This window comes from Mercenaria mercenaria, chromosome 4, assembly GCF_021730395.1.
Source record: "Mercenaria mercenaria strain notata chromosome 4, MADL_Memer_1, whole genome shotgun sequence".
In the NCBI taxonomy this organism is placed as follows: domain Eukaryota; kingdom Metazoa; phylum Mollusca; class Bivalvia; order Venerida; family Veneridae; genus Mercenaria; species Mercenaria mercenaria.
The window spans coordinates 40,961,080-40,984,810 of record NC_069364.1 but is presented as its reverse complement, the minus strand read 5'-3'; the positions used below and the strand labels follow the sequence as shown (position 1 = coordinate 40,984,810).

At 34.8% G+C, this 23,731-nt stretch overlaps 1 protein-coding gene across 1 annotated transcript in view; it reads left to right on the top strand.

The window, feature by feature from the left end:
* Positions 1–18,821, top strand: part of LOC123551523 (interaptin-like) — a 47,113-nt gene extending 28,292 nt beyond the window's left edge. Inside the window, exons 12-14 of the mRNA XM_053542152.1 lie at positions 15,164–15,334; positions 15,651–15,870; positions 16,335–18,821. Of these exons, the coding sequence (XP_053398127.1) occupies positions 15,164–15,334; positions 15,651–15,870; positions 16,335–16,507 (564 nt within the window). The 3' untranslated portion in view covers positions 16,508–18,821. The remainder of the gene's footprint in view (positions 1–15,163; positions 15,335–15,650; positions 15,871–16,334) is intronic.
* Positions 18,822–23,731: the final 4,910 nt, after the last annotated feature.

The following is a 23,731-nucleotide window of genomic DNA, read 5'->3' as shown; positions in this document are numbered from 1 at the left end:
TAGTTGCACATAAGTCTTGTCCTAGATTTTAGATTCCAAAATTTTAGAAAATGTTTTTGTTATTTTTAAGCACTGTATTAGACTTATTTTACTAGCTAGAATGAAAAGTCATGTTGAAAAACTTATAGTTTCTAAATCTAGTTCCTGGTGACACAAAATTTGGACTTTCACTTCAGTTATTTAGTTGTTCTGAATAGAATCCAGTATACTCATACGCAAAAAATTAACATTAAGTATTACCAGTATTTGGTGTTAAGTGTATTGAGAAAATATTTAAAACCAAGGGCGGGGCGTATGTTCTCCGTGACTATTTGATAAACGACATTGTGTCTGAAATCATTAGTCCTCCACCTCTGACTCATGTGGGGAAGTTGGCAGTTACTTGCGGAGAACAGGTTTGTACTGGTACAGTATCCAGGAACACTGGTTAGGTTAACTGCCCGCCGTTACATGACTGAAATGTTGAAAAACGGCGTAAAACCCAAAAACAAACAAAAAACAAAATTTAAAACCAAATGTTGTTCTCAAGATTTTTGCATGAAAAGTCCATTACAGTTGTTGATGTTTTCTGTGATCTTAATTTAGAATTCTGTACTTTGTATTGCATGTAACTAGGATATTGAAGTAAGTGTAGCTTATGTATAAACATTCACCTTATAAAATGTTAAAGCAGAAAGTTTTGTTAAAACAGTCAAACCTTTGCTTAAAGACAACCTCCAAATAAAGGCAACTATGATAAAACCTGCTTATAAAAGCCTTCTTTTTTTCATTTCCAATTTTGCCATAGTGCAAATTTACCTCGGACCATTTATCAACAAAAAACACTTTTTTCTTTTTCTAAGAGTTGTCTTTATAAACAGGTTTAACTGTGTTTTAATTGTTGCTATTTTCATTGAGTTTACCAGTTTTAAACTTTTATTAGCTTACCTGTCATATAGTGACAAGGTGAGCTTTTGTGATCACCCGTCTGTGCATCCGTGCGTGCGTGCATCAACAATTTCTTTTCTGCACGATAGTGGTTTCATTTATGATTTTATTAGTCCCCTACTGGTTGAAAACCAGTTTCGGGGACTATAGGAATGCGCTTTTCCGTCATTCTGTCATTCCGTCCGTCCGCAATTTCGTGTCCAGTCCATAACTCTTTTATCCATGAAGGGATTTTAATATTACTTGGCACAAATGTTCCCCAAGATGAGACGACATGTCATGCGCAAAACCCGGACCCCTAGCTTAAAGGTCAAGGTCACAGTTGGAGGTCAAAGGTCAACAGGGCTTTTTTCCTGTCCGGTCCATAACTCTCCTATCCATGAAGGGATTTTAAAATCACATGGCACAATTGTACCTCATAATAAGATGATGTGTCATGCACAACTTTCAGACCCCTAGCTCAAAGGTCAAGGTCACACTTAGCAGTCAAATGTTAACATGGCATGAACAGGGTCTGTTTCGTGTCCGGTCCATAACTCTTTCATCCATTAAGGGATTTTAATATTACTTGGCAAAAATGTTTCCCATGATGAGGCGATGTGTCGTGCACAAAACCCGCACCCCTAGCTCAAAGGTCAAGGTCACAATTTGAGATCAAAGGTCAACAGGGCTTTTTTCCTGTCCAGTCCATAACTCTCCCATCTATGAAGGGATTTTAATATCAGTTGGCATATAGTACCTCATAATAAGACGATGTGTCGTGTACAACTTTCAGACCCCTAGCTCAAAGGTCAAGGTCACACTTAGCAGTCAAATGTTAACATGGCATGAACAGGGTCTGTTTCCTGTCTGGTCTATAACTCTGTCATCCATGAAGGGATTTTGATATTACTTGGCACAAATGTTCCCCATTATGAGGCAACATGTCATGCGCAAAACCCGGACCCCTAGCTCAAAGGTCAAGGTAACAATTGGAGGCCAAAGGTCAATAGGGTTTTTTTCCTGTCTGGTCCAGAACTTCGTCATCCATCAAAGGATTACAATATTACTTGGCATAAATGTTCCCCATGATGAGACGACGTGTCATGCGCAACACCCAGAACCCTAGCTTTAAGGTCTAGGTCATACTTTGAGATCAAAGGTCATTAAGATTTTTTTCCTGTCCGGTCTATAACTTTGTCATGCAAAACAGGATTTAAATATCAGTTGGCACAAACATTTCCCTGTTGTGCGCAAAGCCCCGGCTCTAGGTCTAAGGTCAAGGTCATACTTAGATCTCAAAGATCAAATTCAAGAATGACTTTGTCTGGAGCATTTCTTCTTTATGCATTGAGGGATTGTAATGTAACTTGGCACAAATGTTCACCACCATGAGACGAATTGTCGCACGCCAGAACCAGGTCCCTAGGTCTAAGGTCAAGGTCATACTAAGAGGTTAAAGGTCAAATTCAAGAATGAGTTTGTCCGGAGCATTTCTTCTTCATGCATGGAGGGATTTTGATGTAACTTGGTAGAAATGTTCACCACTAGGAGGCACACTTTTTTTAGATATATGTCCCTTTGTTGTTACTATAAATAGATTATATTGTAACTTTTTTATTACTGGGAAAAATTGAGACCACTTTTCTGTGGTACAACATGCACGGTACATCCAAATTTTAGGTGTATTTTGATCTATCTCTACCTGGTAAAGAGTTTCTTGTCGACTTAAATTTTATAGATTTTTTTTTTTTTTTTTTTTAGGGTTGATTTCACTTTGTTGTTACTATAAATAACTTTTATGATAATTTTTTGTATAATCGACCAAAAAAAAATCCAAATGAAAACAACTGTACGTTTTTATATATGCAAATTTTAATCCAAGTGCTTTGTTATATTATATTGTATATATAGTACAATATTGTTTATACATCATTGACAGATATCAGTTCATTATGTTATACTGCAGTAGAGAAAATTAGGTGCCTTCCAGTAGGGGACTTTGTATTGCATGGCAATACTTCATTTACTTGTTTTAACCAAACTTGCACACAACTTGTATCACCATAAGATCTTGATTCCTTTCTTGAACTGGCCAGATCCCATTATGGGTTTCAGAGTTATGGCCCCTGAAAGGGCCAAAATTAGCTATTTTGACCTTGTCTGCACAATAGCTGCTTTATTTATGATTTGATTTTTACCAAACTGGCACACAACTTGTATCACCATAAGATCTTGGTTCCTTTCTTGAACTGGCCAGATTCCATTATGGGTTCCAGAGTTATGGCCCCTGAAATGGCCAGAATTTGATATTTTGACCTTGTCTGCACAATAGCAGCTTTATTTATGATTTTTAGCTCACCTGTCACGAAGTGACAAGGTGAGCTTTTGTGATCGCGCAGCATCCGTCGTGCGTCCGTCCGTGCGTAAACATTTCCTTGTGACATCTCCAGAGGTCACAGTTTTCATGGGATCTTTATGGAAATGGGTCAGAATGTTCATCTTGGTAAATTCTAGGTCAAGTTCGAAACTGGGTCACGTGCGGCCAAAAAGTAGGTCAGTAGGTCTAAAAATAGTAATTGTGACCACTCTAGAGGCCATAATTTTCAATGGATCTTCATGAAACATGGTCAGAATGTTCACCTTGATGATATCTAGGTCAAGTTCGAAACTGGGTCACGTGCCGTCAAAACTAGGTCAGTAGGTCTAATAATAGAAAAACCTTGTGACCTCTCTAAAGGCCATATTTTTCATGGGATCTGTATGAAAGATGGTCTGAATGTTCATCTTGATGATATCTAGATCAAGTTTGAAACTGGGTCACGTGCGGTCAAAACTAGGTCAGTACGTCTAAAAATAGAAAAACCTTGTGACCTCTCTAGAGGCCATATATTTCATGAGATCTTCATTAAAATTGGTCAAAATGTTTACCTTGATGATATCTAGGTCAGGTTTGAAAGTGGGTCACGTGCCATCAAAAACTAGGTCAGTAGGTCAAATAATAGTAAACCCTTGTGACCTCTCTAGAGGCCATATTTTTCATGGGATCTGTATAAAAGTTGGTCTGAATGTTCATCTTGATGATATCTAGGTCAAGTTCGAAAGTGGGTCACGTGCCATCAAAAACTAGGTCAGTAGGTCAAATAATAGAAAAACCTTGTGACCTCTCTAAAGGCCATATTTTTCATGGGATCTGTATGAAAGTTGGTCTGAATGTTCATCTTGATGATAACTAGGTCAAGTTCGAAACAGGGACATGTGCGATCCAAAACTAGGTCAGTAGGTCTAAAAATAGAAAAACCTTGTGACCTCTCTAGAGGCCATACTTGTTAATGGATCTCCATAAAAATTGGTCAGAATGTTCATCTTGATGATATCTAGGTCAAGTTCAAAAGTGGGTCACGTGCCATCAAAATGTAGGTCAGTAGGTCATATAATGAAAAAACGTGACCTCTCTAGAGGCCATATTTTTCATGGGATCTGTATGAAAGTTGGTCTGAATGTTTATCTTGATGATATATAGGTCAGGTTTGAAACTGGGTCAACTGCGATCAAAAACTAGGTCAGTAGGTCTTGAAATAGAAAAACCTTGTGACCTCTCTAGAGGCCATACCCTTGAATGGATCTTCATGAAAATTGGTCAGAATGTTCACCTTGATGATATCTAGGTCAAGTTTGAAACTGGGCACCGTAAAAAACTAGGTCAGTTGGTGCAAATAATAAAAAAACCTTGTGACCTCTCTAGAGGCCATACTTTTCATGGGATCTGTATGAAAGTTGGTCTGAATGTTCATCTTGATGATATCTAGATCAAGTTTGAAACTGGGTCAACTGCAGTCAAAAACTAGGTCAGTAGGTCTAAAATTATTAAAATATTTTGACCTCTCTAGAGGCCATAATTTTCAATGGATCTTCATGAAAATTGATCTGAATGTTCACCTTGATGATATCTAGGTCAGTTTCAAAACTGGGTCACGTGCGGTCAAAAACTAGGCCAGTAGGTATAAAAATAGAAAAACCTTGTGAAATCTCTAGAGGCCATATTTTTCATGAGATCTTCATGAAAATTAGTGAGAATGTTGACCTTTATGATATCTAGGTAATAATCAAAACAGGGTCACATACCTTCGAAAACTAGGTCAATAGGTCAAATAATAGAAAAACCTTGTGACCTCTCTAGAGACCATATTTTTCAATGAATCTTCATGAAAATTGGTCAGAATTTTTATCTTGATAATATCTAGGTCAAGTTCAAAACTGGGTCACATGAGCTCAAAAACTTGGTCACTATGTGAAATAATAGAAAAAACGACGTCATACTCAAAACTGGGTCATGTGGGAAGAGGTGAGCGATTCAGGACCATCATTGTCCTCTTGTATTTTAACGAAACTTGCACACAGCTTGTATCACCATAAGATCTTGGTTCCTTTCTTGAACTGGCAAGATTCCTTTATGGGTTCTAGAGTTATGGCTTCCGGAAAGGGCCAAAATTAGCTATTTTGACCTTGTCTGCACAATAGCAGCTTCATTTATGATTTGAATTTAATCAAACTTGCACAAAACTTGTGTCACCATAAGATCTCAGTTCGTTTCTTGAACCGGCTAGATCCCATAATGGGTTCCAGAGTTATGGCCCCTGAAAGGGCCAAAATAAGCTATTTTGACCTTGTCTGCACAAAAGCAGCTTCATTTATGATTTGAATTTAACCAAACTTGCACACAACTTGTATCACCACAAGGTCTTGGTTCCTTTCTTGAACTGGCCAAATTCCATCATGGGTTCCAGAGTTATGGCCCCTTAAAGGTCAAAAATTGGCTATTTTGGCTTTTGCAGCCATATAGAGACTTCATTTATGGTTTTATTTGATACAAACTTCCAAAATATCTTCAACAACAATAAATCTTAGATTCCATGACAAATCAGATCCAATCGTAGGTTCCAGAGTTATTTTATATCTGATTACCTCCCCTGATTGTAATCAAAATGGATTTATATCAGTAAGTACTTACAGGACTTATTTGAAATTTCATAATTGTCATTAGTTGGACTGAGACAAGCAGGGTAGATAACTATGGACTGATTTTATGTCAGATTACCTCCCTTTATTTCAGATTAAAATGGGTATATCTCCGTAACTAATGAAGATACTGATCTGAAATTTCATTTATGTAGGGCTGTCATCGATAGAAACGATATCGATGTATCAACGATTTTTTTTTGTCGATCGATTATCGATTCCCATTTTCAAAAATCGATATTTTACAGGGAGAAAAAACTACCAAAATAAACACTCAGACCCTAAAAAACAACTAAAGTTCACAAAGTTGTAAATTTGGATGAATGCAAAAAAGGAGTGAAGGCAAAATAAAAATGAAAGATGTTATTAATTTTTAGCTCGACTATTCAAAGAATAAGTAGAGCTATCCTACTCACCACGGCGTCGGTGTCGGTGTCAGTGTCGGCGTCGGCGTCACACCTTGGTTAAGTTTTTCGTACCAGTCCACATTTTGACAAAGTCTTTTGAGATAAAGCTTTGAAACTTTCAACACTTGTTTACCATCATCATGGCCAGTTATAGGCAAGAGCACATAACTCCATCAAGGATTTTGGCTGAATTATGGCACCTTTTGACTTAGAAATCATGGTTAAGTTTTTCGTACCAGTTCATATTTTGACAAAGTCTTTTAAGATAAAGCTTTGAAACTTTCAACACTTGTTACCATCACCATGGCCAGTTATAGGCAAGAGTACATAACTCCATCAGGATTTTGGTGACTTATGGCCCTTTCGACTTAGAATCTTGGTTAAGTTTTTCGTACCAGTTCATATTTGATAAAGTCTTTTAAGATAAAGCTTTGAAACTTTCACACTTGTTTACCATCACCATGGCCAGTTATAGGCAAGAGTACGTAACTCCATCAGGATTTTGGCTGAATTATGGCCCCTTTCGACTTAGAAATCTTGGTTAAGTTTTTCGTACCAGTTATTTTAGACAAAGTCTTTTGAGATAAAGCTTTGAACTTTCAACACTTGTTTACCATCACCATGTCCAGTTATACGCAAGAGCAATAACTCCATCAAGGATTTTGGCTGAATTATGGCCCTTTTTGACTTAGAAATCTGGGTTAATATTTCGTACCAGTTCATATTTTGACAAAGTCTTTTGAGATAAAGCTTTGAAACTTTCAACACCTGTTTACCATCACCATGTTCAGTTATAGGCAAGAGTACATAACTCCATCAAGATTTTGGCTGAATTATGGCCCTTTTTTGACTTAGAAATCTTGGTTAAGTTTTTCGTACCAGTTCATATTTTTTGTAAAGTGTTTGACATATGCTTTTAAACTTTTATCACTTGTTTAGTATAATAGTCTCAATCTGTAGGAAAGAGAACATAACTCTGTAATCTATTTTGGCTGAATTATGGCCCTTTTTGGACTTTGAAATTGGTTCTGTTTTCATACAAGTCCATGTTTTGTCAAAACTATTTGACATATGGCTTTTAAAACTTTGAACACTTGTTTATCATTATGATTTCCATCTGTAGGCAAGAGTATGATATTATGGCCCTTTTGACTTTGAAATTGGCTCAATATATTGCCATTTAGTGCAAGACTTATCGAAATCAAAGTAATACAGGAAAATTGTTTGTCTAATCTATTTATTTCTTTTGTCTGAATATCCGTGGAAATATTTTGACCCCATTCTTCAATCAATTCTTCGAATAGTCGAGCGCGCTGTCATCAGACAGCTCTTGTTATGTATTTCTTTTATTTCATAAATACAAATACAACACAATCAAACAGAAATAAGGAAAGTAGACAATAAAACTTAAAATAACATTTACAGGAAGGTATATAGTATTATATGAACAAATAGGTCGTTAATCTAACTTGATAATCAATATATCGATGTATCGTCGATATTTGTCTTCTGATATATCGGTATCGTCGATACGCCTAAGACCCAATCAATGACAGCCCTACATTTATGTCAACAGATTTATTTGGCAGACCCTTCTTTTGTTCACTTACAATTTTGTTTTTTTAATTACTTCCCTTTTACTTTACTATAAATAGCTTAGTTTTAGTAACTTTTTGTACCCCCCCCCCCCGACAACAAAGTTGTAAGGGGGGGTATACTGGTTTCAGGTTGTCTGGCCGTCTGTCCGTAGACGCAATCTTGTGCGCACCATCTCTCCTTATCCCCTTGACAGAATTTAATGAAACTTCACACAAGTCATCAGTACCAACAGTAGTTGTGCATGGGGCATGTTAGGTTCTTTTAGAAAAAAAATTGGCAGAGTTATGGGACTTTGTTTTTTTGTTACTATACTATATACATAGACACAATCTTGTGCGCACCATCAATTTCATCCCCTTGACACAATTTAATGAAACTTCACACAAGTGATCAGTACCAACAGTAGTTGTGCATGGGGCATGTTAGGTTCTTTTAGAAAAAAAATTGGCAGAGTTATGGGACTTTGTTTTTTTGTTACTATACTATATACATAGACACAATCTTGTGCGCACCATCTCTCCTCATCCCCTTGACACAATTTAATGAAACTTCACACAAGTGATCAGTAACAACAGTAGTTGTGCATGGGGCATGTTAGGTTCTTTCAGAAAAAAAAATTGCAGAGTTATGGGACTTTGTTTTTTTGTTACTATACTATATACATAGACACAATCTTGTGCGCACCATCTCTCCTCATCCCCTTGACACAATTTAATGAAACTTCACACAAGTGATCAGTAACAACAGCAGTTGTGCATGGGGTATGTTAGGTTCTTTCAGCGACAAAAATTGCAGAGTTATGGGACTTTGTTTCTTGTTACCATACTATGTACATATAGTCTGCATATGCAATCTTGTGCGTGCCTAATCTACCAAACCCTTACACACAATTTAATGAAACTTCACACAAGTGATCAGTACCAACCGTAGTTGTGCATGGTGCATGTTACATTCTTTTATATAAATATTCTGCATAGTTATGGGACTTTGTTTTTTGTTACTATACTGTATACATACAGTCTATATACATACAGTCCACATAATTATGCAATCTTGTGTGCGTCAAATTGCAATGTACTGTGTCAGTGCATGCGGGGGGTACATTCATCACCTTTAGTGATAGCTCTAGTTTATTATTGGCCTTAGGGAAAAACCGAGACCACTTTTCTGTGGTACAACATGGATGGTACCTCCAATTTTTAGGTGCATTTTGACATATCTGTACCTTGTAAGAATTGTTTTTTCTTTTTGGTTAAATTTCTTCCCTTTGTTGTTCCTCTCCTTTGGACTTAAATACTTTTACTGAGGACCTTCTTGTCCTCAAGTGCAATGATAACAGGTGAGCGATATAGGGCCATCATGGCCCTCTTGTTGAATTATTTTTTCCCTTTCTTTGATTTGTAATCTTTAATTGAAATATTACACCTTTGAACAATAATACAAAAATTAGGGTAAGGGTTACTTCACAAAATTGTCTGCTTTAACAATATTTCTTATATTCAACAATAAAAGATATTAATGATTTATATATTATTATAGCTACTGTTTAATATTTATAGTTAGAAAGAATTTAGTCAACTAAATGTCCCAAGATGATAAAATGTACCCAGGAATAAAGAAATGTACAAATACATATTCTCTGTATCTTCAAAATATGCCTTGAATTTTGTATTGAGTAACATAATCTAATAAGACCCTTTCATTATTGAATTTACACAATTGTCAATCATCAAATGCAAAACAATAATACATCATCGTGTTAAAATGCAGTTTTCTATAAATGTAGGTCTGAATTTATCTAGATAATCCCATGGGTTTAAGATATTCAGAAAGTTAGTACAAGTTACTTACAATGTTTAAAAGCATGCAGTTGTACAGTAGAAAATCTGTATTGTAGTCACAAGGCATATAAAAGAATTTTAGCCTTAAAGCAAAAGTATGAAATCAGATTATAAACATTTATGATTTTGTAATACTCTACAGGTATTTTGATTTGTTATGAAAATTATGAAAGTTTGAAGATAATCTGTGGATAAGTACCTTTAAGCTGGCAGAGATAATTCTTGTGCACAAATGGCATGCATATAAATACCAGTGTGTGAAGTAATCAAGAGAAAAGATACACAGGTCTATCAAAAAAGTAACAGTATAGTAACAGTCTAAAATTAACCCGCCCGCTTAGCTCAATAGGGAGAGCACAGATCTCCAGATCGCAGGGTCAGTAGATTGATCCTTGGGTGGGCTGTATGTTCTCCGTGACGATTTGATTACAATGTAAACCCATTTGTCTGAAATCATTCTTCATCCACCTCTGATACATGTGAGGAAGTTGGCAGTTACTTGCAGAGAACAGGTTTGTACTGGTACAGAACCATGAACACTGGTTAGGTTAACTGCCCACCGTTACATAACTGAAATACTGTTGAAAAATGGCGTTAAACCCAAGACAAACAAACAAAATTGCTTCAGACATTATGCATATAGCTGAAATATTGTGTTAACAAATTTATATGACAGTTTTTATGGCCCCCACATCAAAAAGGGTTTTATACCTCACTTTGAAGGTTAGAGTGCTTCATGTAGGGAAGCCATCTAGCTGGCTTACACAATGTCAGTGGTTCTATTCTAGTGAAAGAATGTCCACAGAGGCACCTGGGGACATCTACCATAAAAAACTGGGAATTTGCCATATGACATAATCTGCTTCAGTGTGTTTTTAAACAGAGGAAAAAAATGGAAATCCATGAATGTTTGGCTCCAAGAAAAAACCGATTTGAACCAAAATCATAAAATTTGATGTCAATAAAGTGATATGAGTTTACGGTATTCAGTATTTATATAGAGATAACATGAAAAGAGTTACAGAGTACCTTGTACAAATGTAACAAGTTATTGACTGATTTGAACTATTTATCAAATATCAAGTTTCAAATTGTTTTTTTTTTCAGCTGTCTTCTATGAAATATAGTGATGATTTGATCTTGTTTTGGCCTGAGTACTGTATATTTAGTGTTACTTCTTGCAAACTTCTGTCTACCGTACCTGAAGCAGAATATATTCAATAACGTACATTCAGATCCATCATAAGCAATAGGAGTAAAAAGAATAGAGCGCGTCTTTTTGAGGTGAGATTGGTAATATTTGGAATTTTTTTGTCTGGTAAGATTAGAAGATAATGGAAGTTAGTGGAAATAAAGTGCTGGGTTTCAGTTATTCCATAACCTGTCTGGTCTGGGTAATATTAGACAATATATCATTGGACAGACAATAAATTCCTCAGACATTTCTTTTTGTTACTGGAGAATAAACAAACTTACAAAGGCATTATGAATTAGCAAGATAATGCTGAAAGAGTTACTGTGTAACATTAAACGCCTGTGAAACAGGATTATTGGAACACCTGGGGCAAGCAGACGGGCAGTGTGGGGCATACACTTAAAGTATTCAACGTTTTTTAATTTGGCATTTCTTATCGGAACATTTCACCAGCATTGGTCAGATTATTTATTTGCATTACATCTCAACTGAAGTCCATTACCAGCCATATTGTCCCTGTTAGTCTGGTGTTATTGCACTTGAATTACACAGAATTGTAAAAATTTTGGGTTTTTTTTCTCGAATTTGAGTATTTCTTATTCACTTTTCATAATGTTCAGAATGTTTATGGGCATTATATCTTGGCCAGGTCTGATAAGCAGCTGGTGTGTGTCACTCTTGAGTTAATTGTTCATGTCACTCTTGAGTTAATTCTTCGTGTCACTCTTGAGTTAATTGTTACTTCTTCGTGTCACTCTTAAGTTAATTGTTCATGTCACTCTTGAGTTAATTCTTCGTGTCACTCTTAAGTTAATTGTTCATGTCACTCTTGAGTTAATTCTTCGTGTCACTCTTGAGTTAATTGTTCATGTCACTCTTGAGTTAATTCTTCGTGTCAATCTTGAGTTAATTGTTCGTGTCACTCTTGAGTTAATTCTTCGTGTCACTCTTGAGTTAATTCTTCGTGTCACTCTTGAGTTAATTGTTCATGTCACTCTTGAGTTAATTCTTCGTGTCACTCTTGAGTTAATTCTTCGTGTCACTCTTGAGTTAATTGTTCATGTCACTCTTGAGTTAATTCTTCGTGTCACTCTTGAGTTAATTGTTCATGTCACTCTTGAGTTAATTCTTCGTGTCACTCTTGAGTTAATTGTTCATGTCACTCTTGAGTTACAGAATAAATCAAAATTGAACAAAAATTAACAATTTTTCTGCTCAATAAGAATTTTAAAAGTCAAAAGTAATTTACTGTGGCAGTCATATATTGTGACAGTTTAGTACTCTTGATGTAACTATATTTTTTAACCTTTACCCTGCTAAATGTCTAAAATAGACTGGTTCATCATTCAATTTGGGCAATACCATTTATTATTCGAAGCGGTGTTCACTGTAAATTTACTGACTGAATAGCATACAGTGCAGACCATGGTCAGCATGGATGTGCAGGCTAATCTTGGTCTGCACTGTTTGCAAAGGCAGAATCACTTGCTGCCAGCAGGCTAAAGGTTAAGTGATTTTACTGCTGATATTGCTGTAAAGCCAACTTACAAGTTGCCAGTATATAATAACCCTTTCCATGCTCCTCATAACTTTCACAATTAAGCAAGTTGTGAGTATATATTCAAGTATAATATGAGCCGCGCCATGAGAAAACCAACATAGTGGCTTTGTGACCATCATGGATCCAGACCAGCCTGCGCATCCGCGCAGTCTGGTCAGGATCCATGCTGTTCGCTAACAGTTTCTCTAATTGCAATAGACATTGAAAGGGAACAGCATCGATCCTGGCCAGACTGCACAGATGCCCAGGCTGGTCTGGATCCATGCTGATTGCAAAGCCACTATGTTGGTTTTCTCATGGCACGGCTCATATAATCTTCACAGATACTATGTATTCTTGTTATTAACATACTGGAAATTTTATTTTGATGATGCTCACGTCATTGATGATTCCTATAGCAGATCATTGGGTTTCCAACCTCTAACTGCAGAATGTCTAAGCCTGTGTCACTCAAACTTAGTAGGCCTGTGGTCAGTAAATGACACCTATTGTATTTTGGGGTCAGTAGGTCAACAGTCAAGGTTACAGCGACCTGGAAACTGAGGACAATTCAAGTCAACAACTGAAGAAACTTTGCACCTATGACTGTCAAATTTTGTAAGATCATAACATTATGTAGTCATTGATCAACAGATGGCCCCTACTATTTTAGAGGCCATAAGACCATAGAGGACTGAGATCTATGGTCTCAGAAACCTAGAGACTGAAAATGACATCCCCAGTTATCTCAGACAGGCTGTTGTGCCACTGGAGTGATGTTCTTTACAAATTGCTATTGATAGAGGAGCATCAGTGACTGGATGGTTAAGGTCATCGACTTTGAATCACTTGTGCAATCCAGTGTGGGTTCGAACCTAACTTGGGGTGTAGAATTCTTCATATTTTGAGAAAGCCATCTGGCTAGCTTGTGGGAGGTTATTAGCCTATTGTTTCTTAAAAAATTAGCTATAACTTTGAAGCTTTGAGAACTTAAAATAATAAATGAGAACATCTAGGCTGTAGGTCAAGAACCATAACTCTGACTTGGATTTTGTTATTATTATGGCCCTTTTTGTACTTGCTTGGGCAAAAGTTTGTTTTCAGCCACTTTTCTTAGATACTGCAAGAGCTATAGCTTTGAAATTATGTATTTCTTTGTCACCACTAGTTAAGAAGACAAAGATTTATAACTCCTTTCTTGCATATTGCTTAATATCAAGCATTTACAGATGATTGTTGGCACCTAGTGGCAGACAGTGCTCTTGTAATAAATAATGCTATTTAACACTTAGTATCTTTTATACTAACCACAATGGATATCTTTTCATGTTGTGTAAGTGCCACTATTAGGCTATTATTATGTTTTGAGCTATACTAACAAAAATCTGTCTTGCCATTTTACAGTTTTCGTTATATTTCAGTGATTAAGTTTTAGAAAGTTTTATTTTATGTGTCTGCTGACTGAGATAATGACATACTATTTGTCAAAATTATTCATGTTTGAAAGAGTAAATATATAATTTTATATATTTTCAAAATAACGCTAAATGTCAAGAAAATTTGCTATAATTTCAGTGGGATTTATCTATAAATTCCTAATACATCAGGAAGTCTCAGTTTTTGTCTCACCATAGTATAAATGATGAGATTTACTGCTGTACAATCTGACTAAAATACATATCCTGTTACGCTAGGCTTAGGATCTGAACACGAGCTATTGATAGCCTCGTTCTGACGACCCTTAGGCTAGCCAGTCAAATGCTTACAACATTCTGCAAGGTTAAAAAAGCCTTGGTTTTTGATATCTACAATTTTTATGTCATAAGAGGTCAGATAGCTGATTAGCTCAGTCGGTAGGGCACTTGCTCTGTTAGCAAGGGGTTCCGGGTTCGAACCTTGGACTGACTGCAAATTTTTCTTACTCTTTGGCATTCAAACAAGTTGTCTGATTGGTTCAAATAAAAATAGATTTGCGAAAATAAAAATAGCAATATTGGAAATCCAAAATATACAGAAGACCAATGTGAATGGGTCGTTCTCAGATCTTCGTTTAGAAGATCAAGTACTTTAGTCAGGTTGACTGCTGTACAGCCTTTAGGGGAGTTTAACTTCTTGTTGACATTGCACCATCTATTACAATACTATAGTGTTCACTTATTGAATTATTAACCTCAGGCAATAGTTTTGACTGTTGAACAGCAAGCCATTCAGGAAGTGTTTTATGACATGACATCAGAAATTAATTTTCACAATTTTATTTTATTTTTTATTTATAAGCTCAGAAAACATGTTACATATAGACTGATGATATAGCATGTCAGGGATCAGCCTAGACTTCTGGAACAGGGAGAAGTTTTGCCAGTTCAGGTCTATTTTTCGGGAGAAGTTAGTAGCCTGAGCATAAGTCTCTCACGAACACAGTATAAGTTTTATGTAAAACCACTTCTCCGACAGTCAAATCACTTGCCCCTCATCGATGTGGGTTCGAGCCTTAGTCGGTTACAACTTAATTTCCAGTAAAGCATTAAATTTAGAATGTTAACATAATATGTGGTCATAAAATTATTTCAAGAAAATAGGAGTATTAAAAGCCCCTGAAAAATACTTTCTATACAGTGTAAATGCAGTATAATCATGATATATTTTCTGTACACAGTTACTGGAAGTTAACCACCGGCGTCTCCGTCAGCTTGAAGCAAAGCACCAGACAGAGATACGACAAGTGCAGGAGAGGTTGGCACAGGAAGAGGAATCTGTTGTGGCACTGCGGGAGGAAATACGTCTCAAGGAAGAGCAAGTTGCCAAGCTGAAAAGATCTATAAAAGATGTTGGTTTCCTTATTCGTACTTCTACTATATATTAAAAGCTTAACTTTGTCAGATCCAAGAAGAGGTTTCAAAGTGAACTTTAACTTTGTCAGGAGAAGATTATGTTCAAGTTTTATCTCCCATGCTAATCAGTATTGTCGAAGGAATTCACATTAAAATAAATCGTTTACATCTTGCCTAATGCACAAAAATCTCACCCATTTTCCTATATTAAATGTACAACATACTTAAAATATCAAGTAGATTCTACCCATATAAATGAAATGAACATAAATTTTCATTTTATCGTAACTTTATTTCATGATTTTCTTACAGTTTGCGAACAAGAATCAGGATCTAATGGATGAAACTCTAGTGTTGAGAGAGCAGCTGAAACAGTTTGAGCAGACGTCAGAGGACGAGAACCAGAAGTTGCAGAGACGGTTTGTACGAGAGATGAGTTTCTGCTTCTCTGAGTTACAATCACTGGTACAGATCTGTGTGCAGCAAGCAGAAGGGAAAGACCCAAATATTTCACTACTGTTAGGAACTAGGGGTATGTTTAATGTAGTGTTTTAAATCTATATAAAGCCAAACATCAGTTACATATATAAGTAATTTCACATGAAGAATATTAGTTGTTTTAGGTTTTTGTAGGATTGTGTGTGGCAGTTTAGGTTATTAGAGGATATGAAATTTTGTATAACTTTTGATTTTATTCCTATCATGAAATGAGCCGTGCCATGAGAAAACCAACATAGTGGGTATGCGACCAGCATGGATCCAGACCAGCCTGCGCATCCGCGCAGTCTGGTCAGGCTCCATGCTGTTCGCTTTTAAAGCCTATTGGAATTGGAGAAACTATTAGCGAACAGCATGGATCCTGACCAGACTGCGCGGATGCGCAGGCTGGTCTGGATCCTTGCTGGTCGCATACCCACTATGTTGGTTTTCTCATGGCACGGCTCAAATAGTCATACCTACAGCAGTAAAGTTAACTGAACATCTTTGTGTTTTCAGCATCACTAGATGAGGAAGGAGCAACAGGATGCGTTGGCGGGGACGAGCAATCGCTGAAACACTGGTTCTCTAAACTGAAGGAACTAAGATCTGAGGTAGAGAAAGTACGCAACATGATGTGTAACAAATATGCCAAAGAGATGGGGGATAATCTCAACTGTGCTACACAGTAACATCATGTGTACTTTATATGCCAGAGATACCAACATAATCTTAACTGTGCTACACAGTAACATTTATTGTAATATCTATGCCAGGGACATCAGCATAATCTCACCTGTGTTACACAGTAACAGGGTGTGTAACAAATATGCCAAAGATGCTGGCATAATCTTAACTATGCTACACAGTAACATAATTAGTAAAAGCCAAAGATTGTAGTATCGCAATTATGTTACAAAGTAACATGACGTTTAACAAATTGGCCTTAAATGTTGTTGAAAATCTCGTCTCATATGCATTGAACAAATTTGCATAGTATGTAGAAAACATGATGAATACAAACAAAAAAGAGCCACTCATGTGTTTCACTGCTGCTTCAAATGCATAAACAGTTGTACATAATTTAATTATAACGCTGCAAGTACAGTCTGTCCTTAATGGTGTAAATATATAATTAAAGTGTTAAAGATATTAGAAAAAGCTATTACAATGCAGAAATTTAGAGGAAGAAATATGTTAGCTCTTTTATCATAGAATGTCAGAATTTGAATTCTGTATAAACATATGTACATCAAGAAATATTTAAAATCTTCAATTGAAATACATGTATACATATGAAACTATTATTCAGGGTCAGCAATTTTCTAAGTCATTTTATGGCCTAAGTAACTTTGCAGTTTTTTTGTCTGGAACATGCATATCGTGTGTAAGAGTGGTATATTTTTTTATACAAGTTTAAAAATGGAATTGGCCTATTTTGTAAGAAGATACGACAACTTTGTTACAGAACATAACTTCTGTATTTGCTTCCTTATTTTTGTACAGATTTCAAGGAGGAGTTAACCTTTAGCCTGCTGGCAGCAAGTGATTCTGCCTTTGCGACCAGTGCAGACCAAGGTCAGCCTGCACCTCTGTGCAGGCTGATCGTGGTCTGCTCTGCTCGCTATTCAGTTAGTAAATTTTCAGTGAACATCCCTTCAAATGATAAATGGTACTGCCCAATTTAAATAATAGACCAGTCCATTTTAGAAATTTAGCAGGCTAAAGGTTAAGAGAGCAGTCTCAGAATGCCATCTTGCCATTTGTCAGTTTGAGAAAAACTTTGCTCAAAAATAGTGTGGAGATTTTAGACTGAACTCCAAATTCAGCTGTTTGTTAGCTTTGGATCCAGGATTCAGTCATAAAATTTGATTGGAGACCAGTCAAGAAACTCTAATATCTGATTGGTTGATTCTGAGTACAATTTTGAAATTGACCAATGAAAGCATTGCATTCTGAGACTGGTTTTTCATCTAAGTTTTGTAACCTCAGACACTCAGAAGTGGAATGTCTCGCTGAGGCAACAAAATGTTGTATTAATTGTGAATCCACTAAAATGCATTTTTTTCTCATTTTGAAGTATTCTTCTGCAAGAATCTAAGCATCTATATAAGTGCAGTAGGATATTTCGAAATTGCAATATTTTATATCTTCATAGTCATTCCTCCATTTATTGTAGTTGATATTGAGAAATCCTGTGCCAAATATTTATGATTTATACCTCTAATGGATTAATACAGAGTAATATTTATTTGAACATTCTCTTTAAACATCATTTTGTATTTATGTTGCAATTATTATCTTACAAACTCTAGCCATAAAACAATAATAAGTGAATTTTAGTTATAAACTTTAAACATTTTTTAAAATCTGAATAAGCAAATGGTTATACTTCCAGAAGTACACACAATTACTTTTTGGTTTTTAGAAAAATGGTAATTTCATGTAATAACTTTTGAAACCAGATTTTTTTATTATTTAATCTTTGTGTTTCAAGCCAGTAACATTTGCAAATCTTCTTAAAGGGGCATGCCACCTTTGTCACTTTTTTCTCTGGAAATTTAGAAAAGTGCTAGCATTAGCTGGTAATACTAAAATAGAAGGAAATTTAGCTGTAATTTGCATAATGGTCATATTACATCTTACGTAATAAAGACTTTAAAATGTTAGATTTTAAGCCACTTTTAAAATGTTTTAAAATTTTAATGTTCATCTGGTTGCTTGCCCCTTTAAAAGTAATGTAGCTTTAATGCGTCTGCTGTTCAGTAATAGATTTGATGGAGACACATTATCTAAATGCAAGCAAACGTTTTAATTTAAAATCTTATAAAATTTTTGATGTTTACTTAGACAAAGTTAATGTGTTTTTCCATTTTATCCAATTGCAAAAATAACAGTTTACTGAATTCTATGTACTTTCATTTGGCATATCCTGTATCTATCCGCCTAAATTGTAAGAACATTAAAATGTTACGTTTCTTTCTTATATGTTTATCAAAGGAAAGTAATTTACCGTATATACTCGCGTATAAGGCGCCCTCGCTTATAAGACGCATCCTGATATTGGACTATCGATCGGGGAGGTTTTGCACTGACCCTCGTATAAGACGCAGTCATATTTTTATACAAACTACATCAGAAATTTGTAGAGATGCATTATTTTCCCCAACATTCTATGATTTGCAATAGAAAATAGCAGAAAATGGACAATTTTATTGTAAAAATGCAGAATTTAAATGAATTAGTAACAGCGGAAAAAGGTTAAAGAAAGGCCGAAATTTTGACAATATTCGCCGATTTTATTTTTAAAAGAACTTGCAGACTTGTTTTATATTATGTTAAATAAAATAAATTATTTTAAAATCAATTTCGTGTGTAAAAATGCAATGTAGTAACTTCAAAACGGCGGAAAATTGACGATTTTCGCCGATTTTATTTTTGAAGAAACTTGAAAATCTGTTTCATAATATGTAGAATAAAATAAAGTATTCTAAAATCCACTTTCATTGGTAATAATATGCACAAAATATCTCCGAAACGGGAGAAATTACGTCTAGAAATGTGACGATATTCGCCCATTTTACTCATAATGCTTAGAAACGCTGAATGTTTGGCCATGTTTCCATAACAGTAACACAGAATGTTTAGGAAAATAATGTATTTCTTGCAATTATTCAAGGATACGCAATTTTTAAATTGCTTTCAAAGGATCTCCAATACATGTTTAGGATTTTTCATTCAAGCATGCGCTGCATACAATGAGAAAATTAATGAGGATAAAATATCCTCACCAATTTTCCCAAAGTAATTAACGCAAGTTCAAAAAAGCAAACAAACAAACAAAGCATATTACATATTTTAATTTTATGTGACATACAGTAACTAATAATGCATTAATTTATCACATATTTCAAACACAAAAAAAAAACTGACAATAACGTATCGATTGATTACTGATAAGATAGCAAAAAAGGTGGCGAGATTAGGATACATGTACTTTTATGGCAGTAAATCTGACACATTTGTCAATCAAATATGGATATGCCCACTTTGAAATGTTATCCAATCATATTCCAGTTCCGAGTAGCTAGACATCCCTACTGTACCTTCATTTGACTAGAGGGCAGAATTAAAATAATTGCAGCCGACTATTCTATGAAGCCGCCAATTAACATCAATCAGTGTTTATGATACATCTATTTCTATACATGTGTTTATTTAACAGTTTGCACCTTCAGATGATTTATAATGGGTGCGTTTTAACAGTTTACACTTGCAACAATTATAGGTACCGTATCATATGCAATTGGGATAATTAACTTTTAATAACTCTGTTTGCGGGCGGTGAAAAAGTATTTTCTTTGCTCAATTATATCAGTCATTTCCAATTTAAGTAAAGCTAATTCGTCAGATTTACTGAAAGAATTTTTGATTTTAAAAGAAAAAAAATACATTTGTAAATAAAAAATACTTCAGATATTAAACTACCAAATCGTAAAGTAAGTAAATAATAGATCGTTATTGAGGACCGAAACACGGCGCTTGTCCGTTTAGATTTTAATACCGATATGCAATGGCTGACGAAAAACGTAAGTAGCGGGTTGCAGACTCGGAAAAAAATACATTTATAAATAAAATATACTTTTGATATTAATCTATCAAATCGTAAAATAGGTAAATAATAAATCTTTATAGCGGACCGAAATACGGTACGTGTCCGTAAAGTTTTTAGCACTGCTATGCGCAATGGCTGCCGAAAAACGAAAGTACATGTCTGCAGACGCGGAAATGAGATGTCCTGAGCTGTAAACTCGGGACTTTTTTTAAATTTTCACTTAATTTTCTTGTAGTATGCGCTTATAAGACGCATACCCTTCTAGGAAACGAAGATATGATCCCCAAAACTGCGTCTTATACGCGAATATAGACGGTATGTAGAAAAAAAGAGATTACCAAGTTATGATCAAAGATAATATAAAAAGAAATATATGCGTCTCTTGTGCAGTACACTATTAAATTTTCATACTCAAGCTGAGTTTTTGAGATAATGATTGCAGCCAGTTTCTTTGTTTATTATTTTGAAATTATGACAGTTTTCTTCTTTATTATGTTGTATTATGTAATAGTTGTTTGCTCATTATGTCGTAGAACATATATTTTCTGGATCTAAGAATGTATCTTACTCATTTTATGTGGGTTCTGTAGTAATACTTTTGTATGCTTGCCAACAGACTTACAAAATTGAACTTTCATGTTTATGCTCATACAAAAGCATTGTGTTATTATACATAACACATTTCTAGTTCACTGTCTGATTCTGTGTCATTTTTAAGCACTGTTGAATGATTACATAATTATTATATGTGTAATTTCTTAACATAATTTTGTGCTTTAATTTATTCAGAAGAAATATAATTTCATAGCACAACATAGTGTTAATAAATTTTTGAAAGATTTACTGCCATCATGCAGCACCAATGTAGATCTTTAAGTGACCTTAAACGTGTGTAGAATTCTCTGAGAGAGAAAAAAGTTGCAAGCAACATTGTTTTTAGAAATGCATAAAACATACGACATTCAGACATATTTACTGAATATCTGCATTAAAATACTTCGCATTGGTTTTTATTTTTGTCTCTTGGTGACGAGTCACTTAAGTTACAACAAACAGTTTTTATGAAAGTACATTAACACATGTCTATAAATGCCAGTAATTCATACATATTCAGTAATATGTCTGGCAGAATGTTATATATAGCGGACTAAAAAGCACCTTACTAACAAAATGTTGCCATCAGAAGTGCCATACCGTCCCAGTATTGATTGAAACACAGCAATATTGATCCTACTAATGTGTCTCTAAATCTTGTAACTTCTCGTCGCAGATATCGCAAATACTTGCAAATTTACTGCATTCAAAATAATATCTTCACTTCTCCTAATGGAAGTTGCTTGTTAGTTTTTACAATTTTTATTGATGTCAGAATCTTATCGAAGAGGCAGCTATATTTTGATGTCTTTAAAATGTTTTTTTTTTACACTGGTAAGAGCCGCTGTCTGTATCAGATAGGGCTGATTTATTTTCTTTTTTGCATAACAATCTGGGAATTTCAAATTAATTTATTCATTGAATGGGTTTTGAATGTAAATATTTGAAAGAAGATTTCTTTTCAAAGAACAGCTGAGCTCGTAAAATGTTGATTCTGATGCATAGGGCAATTTTGTTTTAATCTGATAAGTTTGATTTATTTTCCTCTTTATATAATTGTGCTGCATAATTAATCAAAGAGATATAATGTTGATTATTTTGTATAAGTACTTTTTTGATGAACTGCAAGAATGACCAGTTTTGCTGGTATATGTTTTCTGTTTTCTTATATTTTTTTTGTAGAATATAGATTTATGTGTATATAGTTGTAAATAGTAACTCTAATCTGTGATAAAAAGATCTCAATGTTTATACAACCTGTCTCATTTATTAGCTCATCTGAACCGAAGTTTCAGGGTGAACTATTGATATAGGTGGATGGTCGGTCATCCAGTTTTATCACAATTTTGACCATAACTTTATGAAACTTACTCAGCAAAATCTAGAACAAGTTATACGAGCTGAAAAACTAAGTAAAGTCATAGAAAAACTCTTGCCAGCACTATAGAGGCTACAGTATCTGATATTCATGAAACCTGGTTTATAAAATTTAGTTCATGTTCAAAAAACTAGGTTGCTAGATCAGATCATAGGAACTCCTTATGAACGTTTTAGAAAAGCGCATTTTATTTTGTTCTCCATGGAACCTATTAAGAATATTTGTCTTTTTTATGATATCTAGCTAAAGTTTGAAACTGGATATAAAAAAAACACATTTTTTCTGGATCTTATGAAAGTTTCAGACCATCTAGTTTTGTACTTTGCACAGTTGTTACCTTTCATGATGTGTACAGCATACCATAAAATGGTGAAGGTCAGGTGGGCAACTTAAGGATAACATGCCCCTCTTTGTTCTTGAACATTCTCTTGTAATAATATTTTCAGATATAACACTACAATGTTTGGACAGTTTTAGCCAAAGAATCATTTCATATTGTGATAAATTATAACTTCATGCCAGTTCATCATATTCAGTGATTGTCTAGTAGTTCATACTTAGTCACAAGTTACCTCCACATGAATACTCTTTTTCTATTACAAACACCAAAGGTCAAAATCTATGACAAGTCATCCTGTCTGAGTCCAAATGGACTGTATGGCAGAGTGTAATTTGACTGTAATCCCTTTCTTAACCATGTCATAATATCTTTTTTATTTCATTTACAATCTTTAATACAGGATTTCCAGTGAATCAATATATTTGCATGGAAAATTATCAAATTTACTCAAAAATTGATTAAAGCCGTCTGAAAAACATGACATAGATTTATGATCTGACCTAGCTCATTTGACTGAAGTGGTCAGGTGTCAGAAATATGCACAGAATGTTCAACCACTTTGATCCAGACAGAATGATAAAGGTTTGAAGTGTGAATTGAGAACAGAAAAGTGATACTGGTTTTATTCAGTAGATTGTCAATTATATGACATAGTATAAAGCTAGATTACACTTTTCCAGTACAGGTTTGTAAAAATGCACAACACATTTTTCCCCCTAACTTAATCAAAACATTGTTTAGTTACATTTTGTATTTCTGCAATGTATTATTTATATATTCCATCTCGTGCTTTGACAGTTACTATGTAATACAATTTGATAGATCTGAAATTCAATACTTCGTACAAGTCGTGTAAATAAAAAGGAGAGTTTTCATCGTGTTTTTGTTTCTTTATTTCACTTTCATAAATGCCATTTGATTTAAAAACTAATTTGTTCTGCTCAAAATCCAGTGTAGATTTATCAAAGATGTGACAGGAATTGTATCGA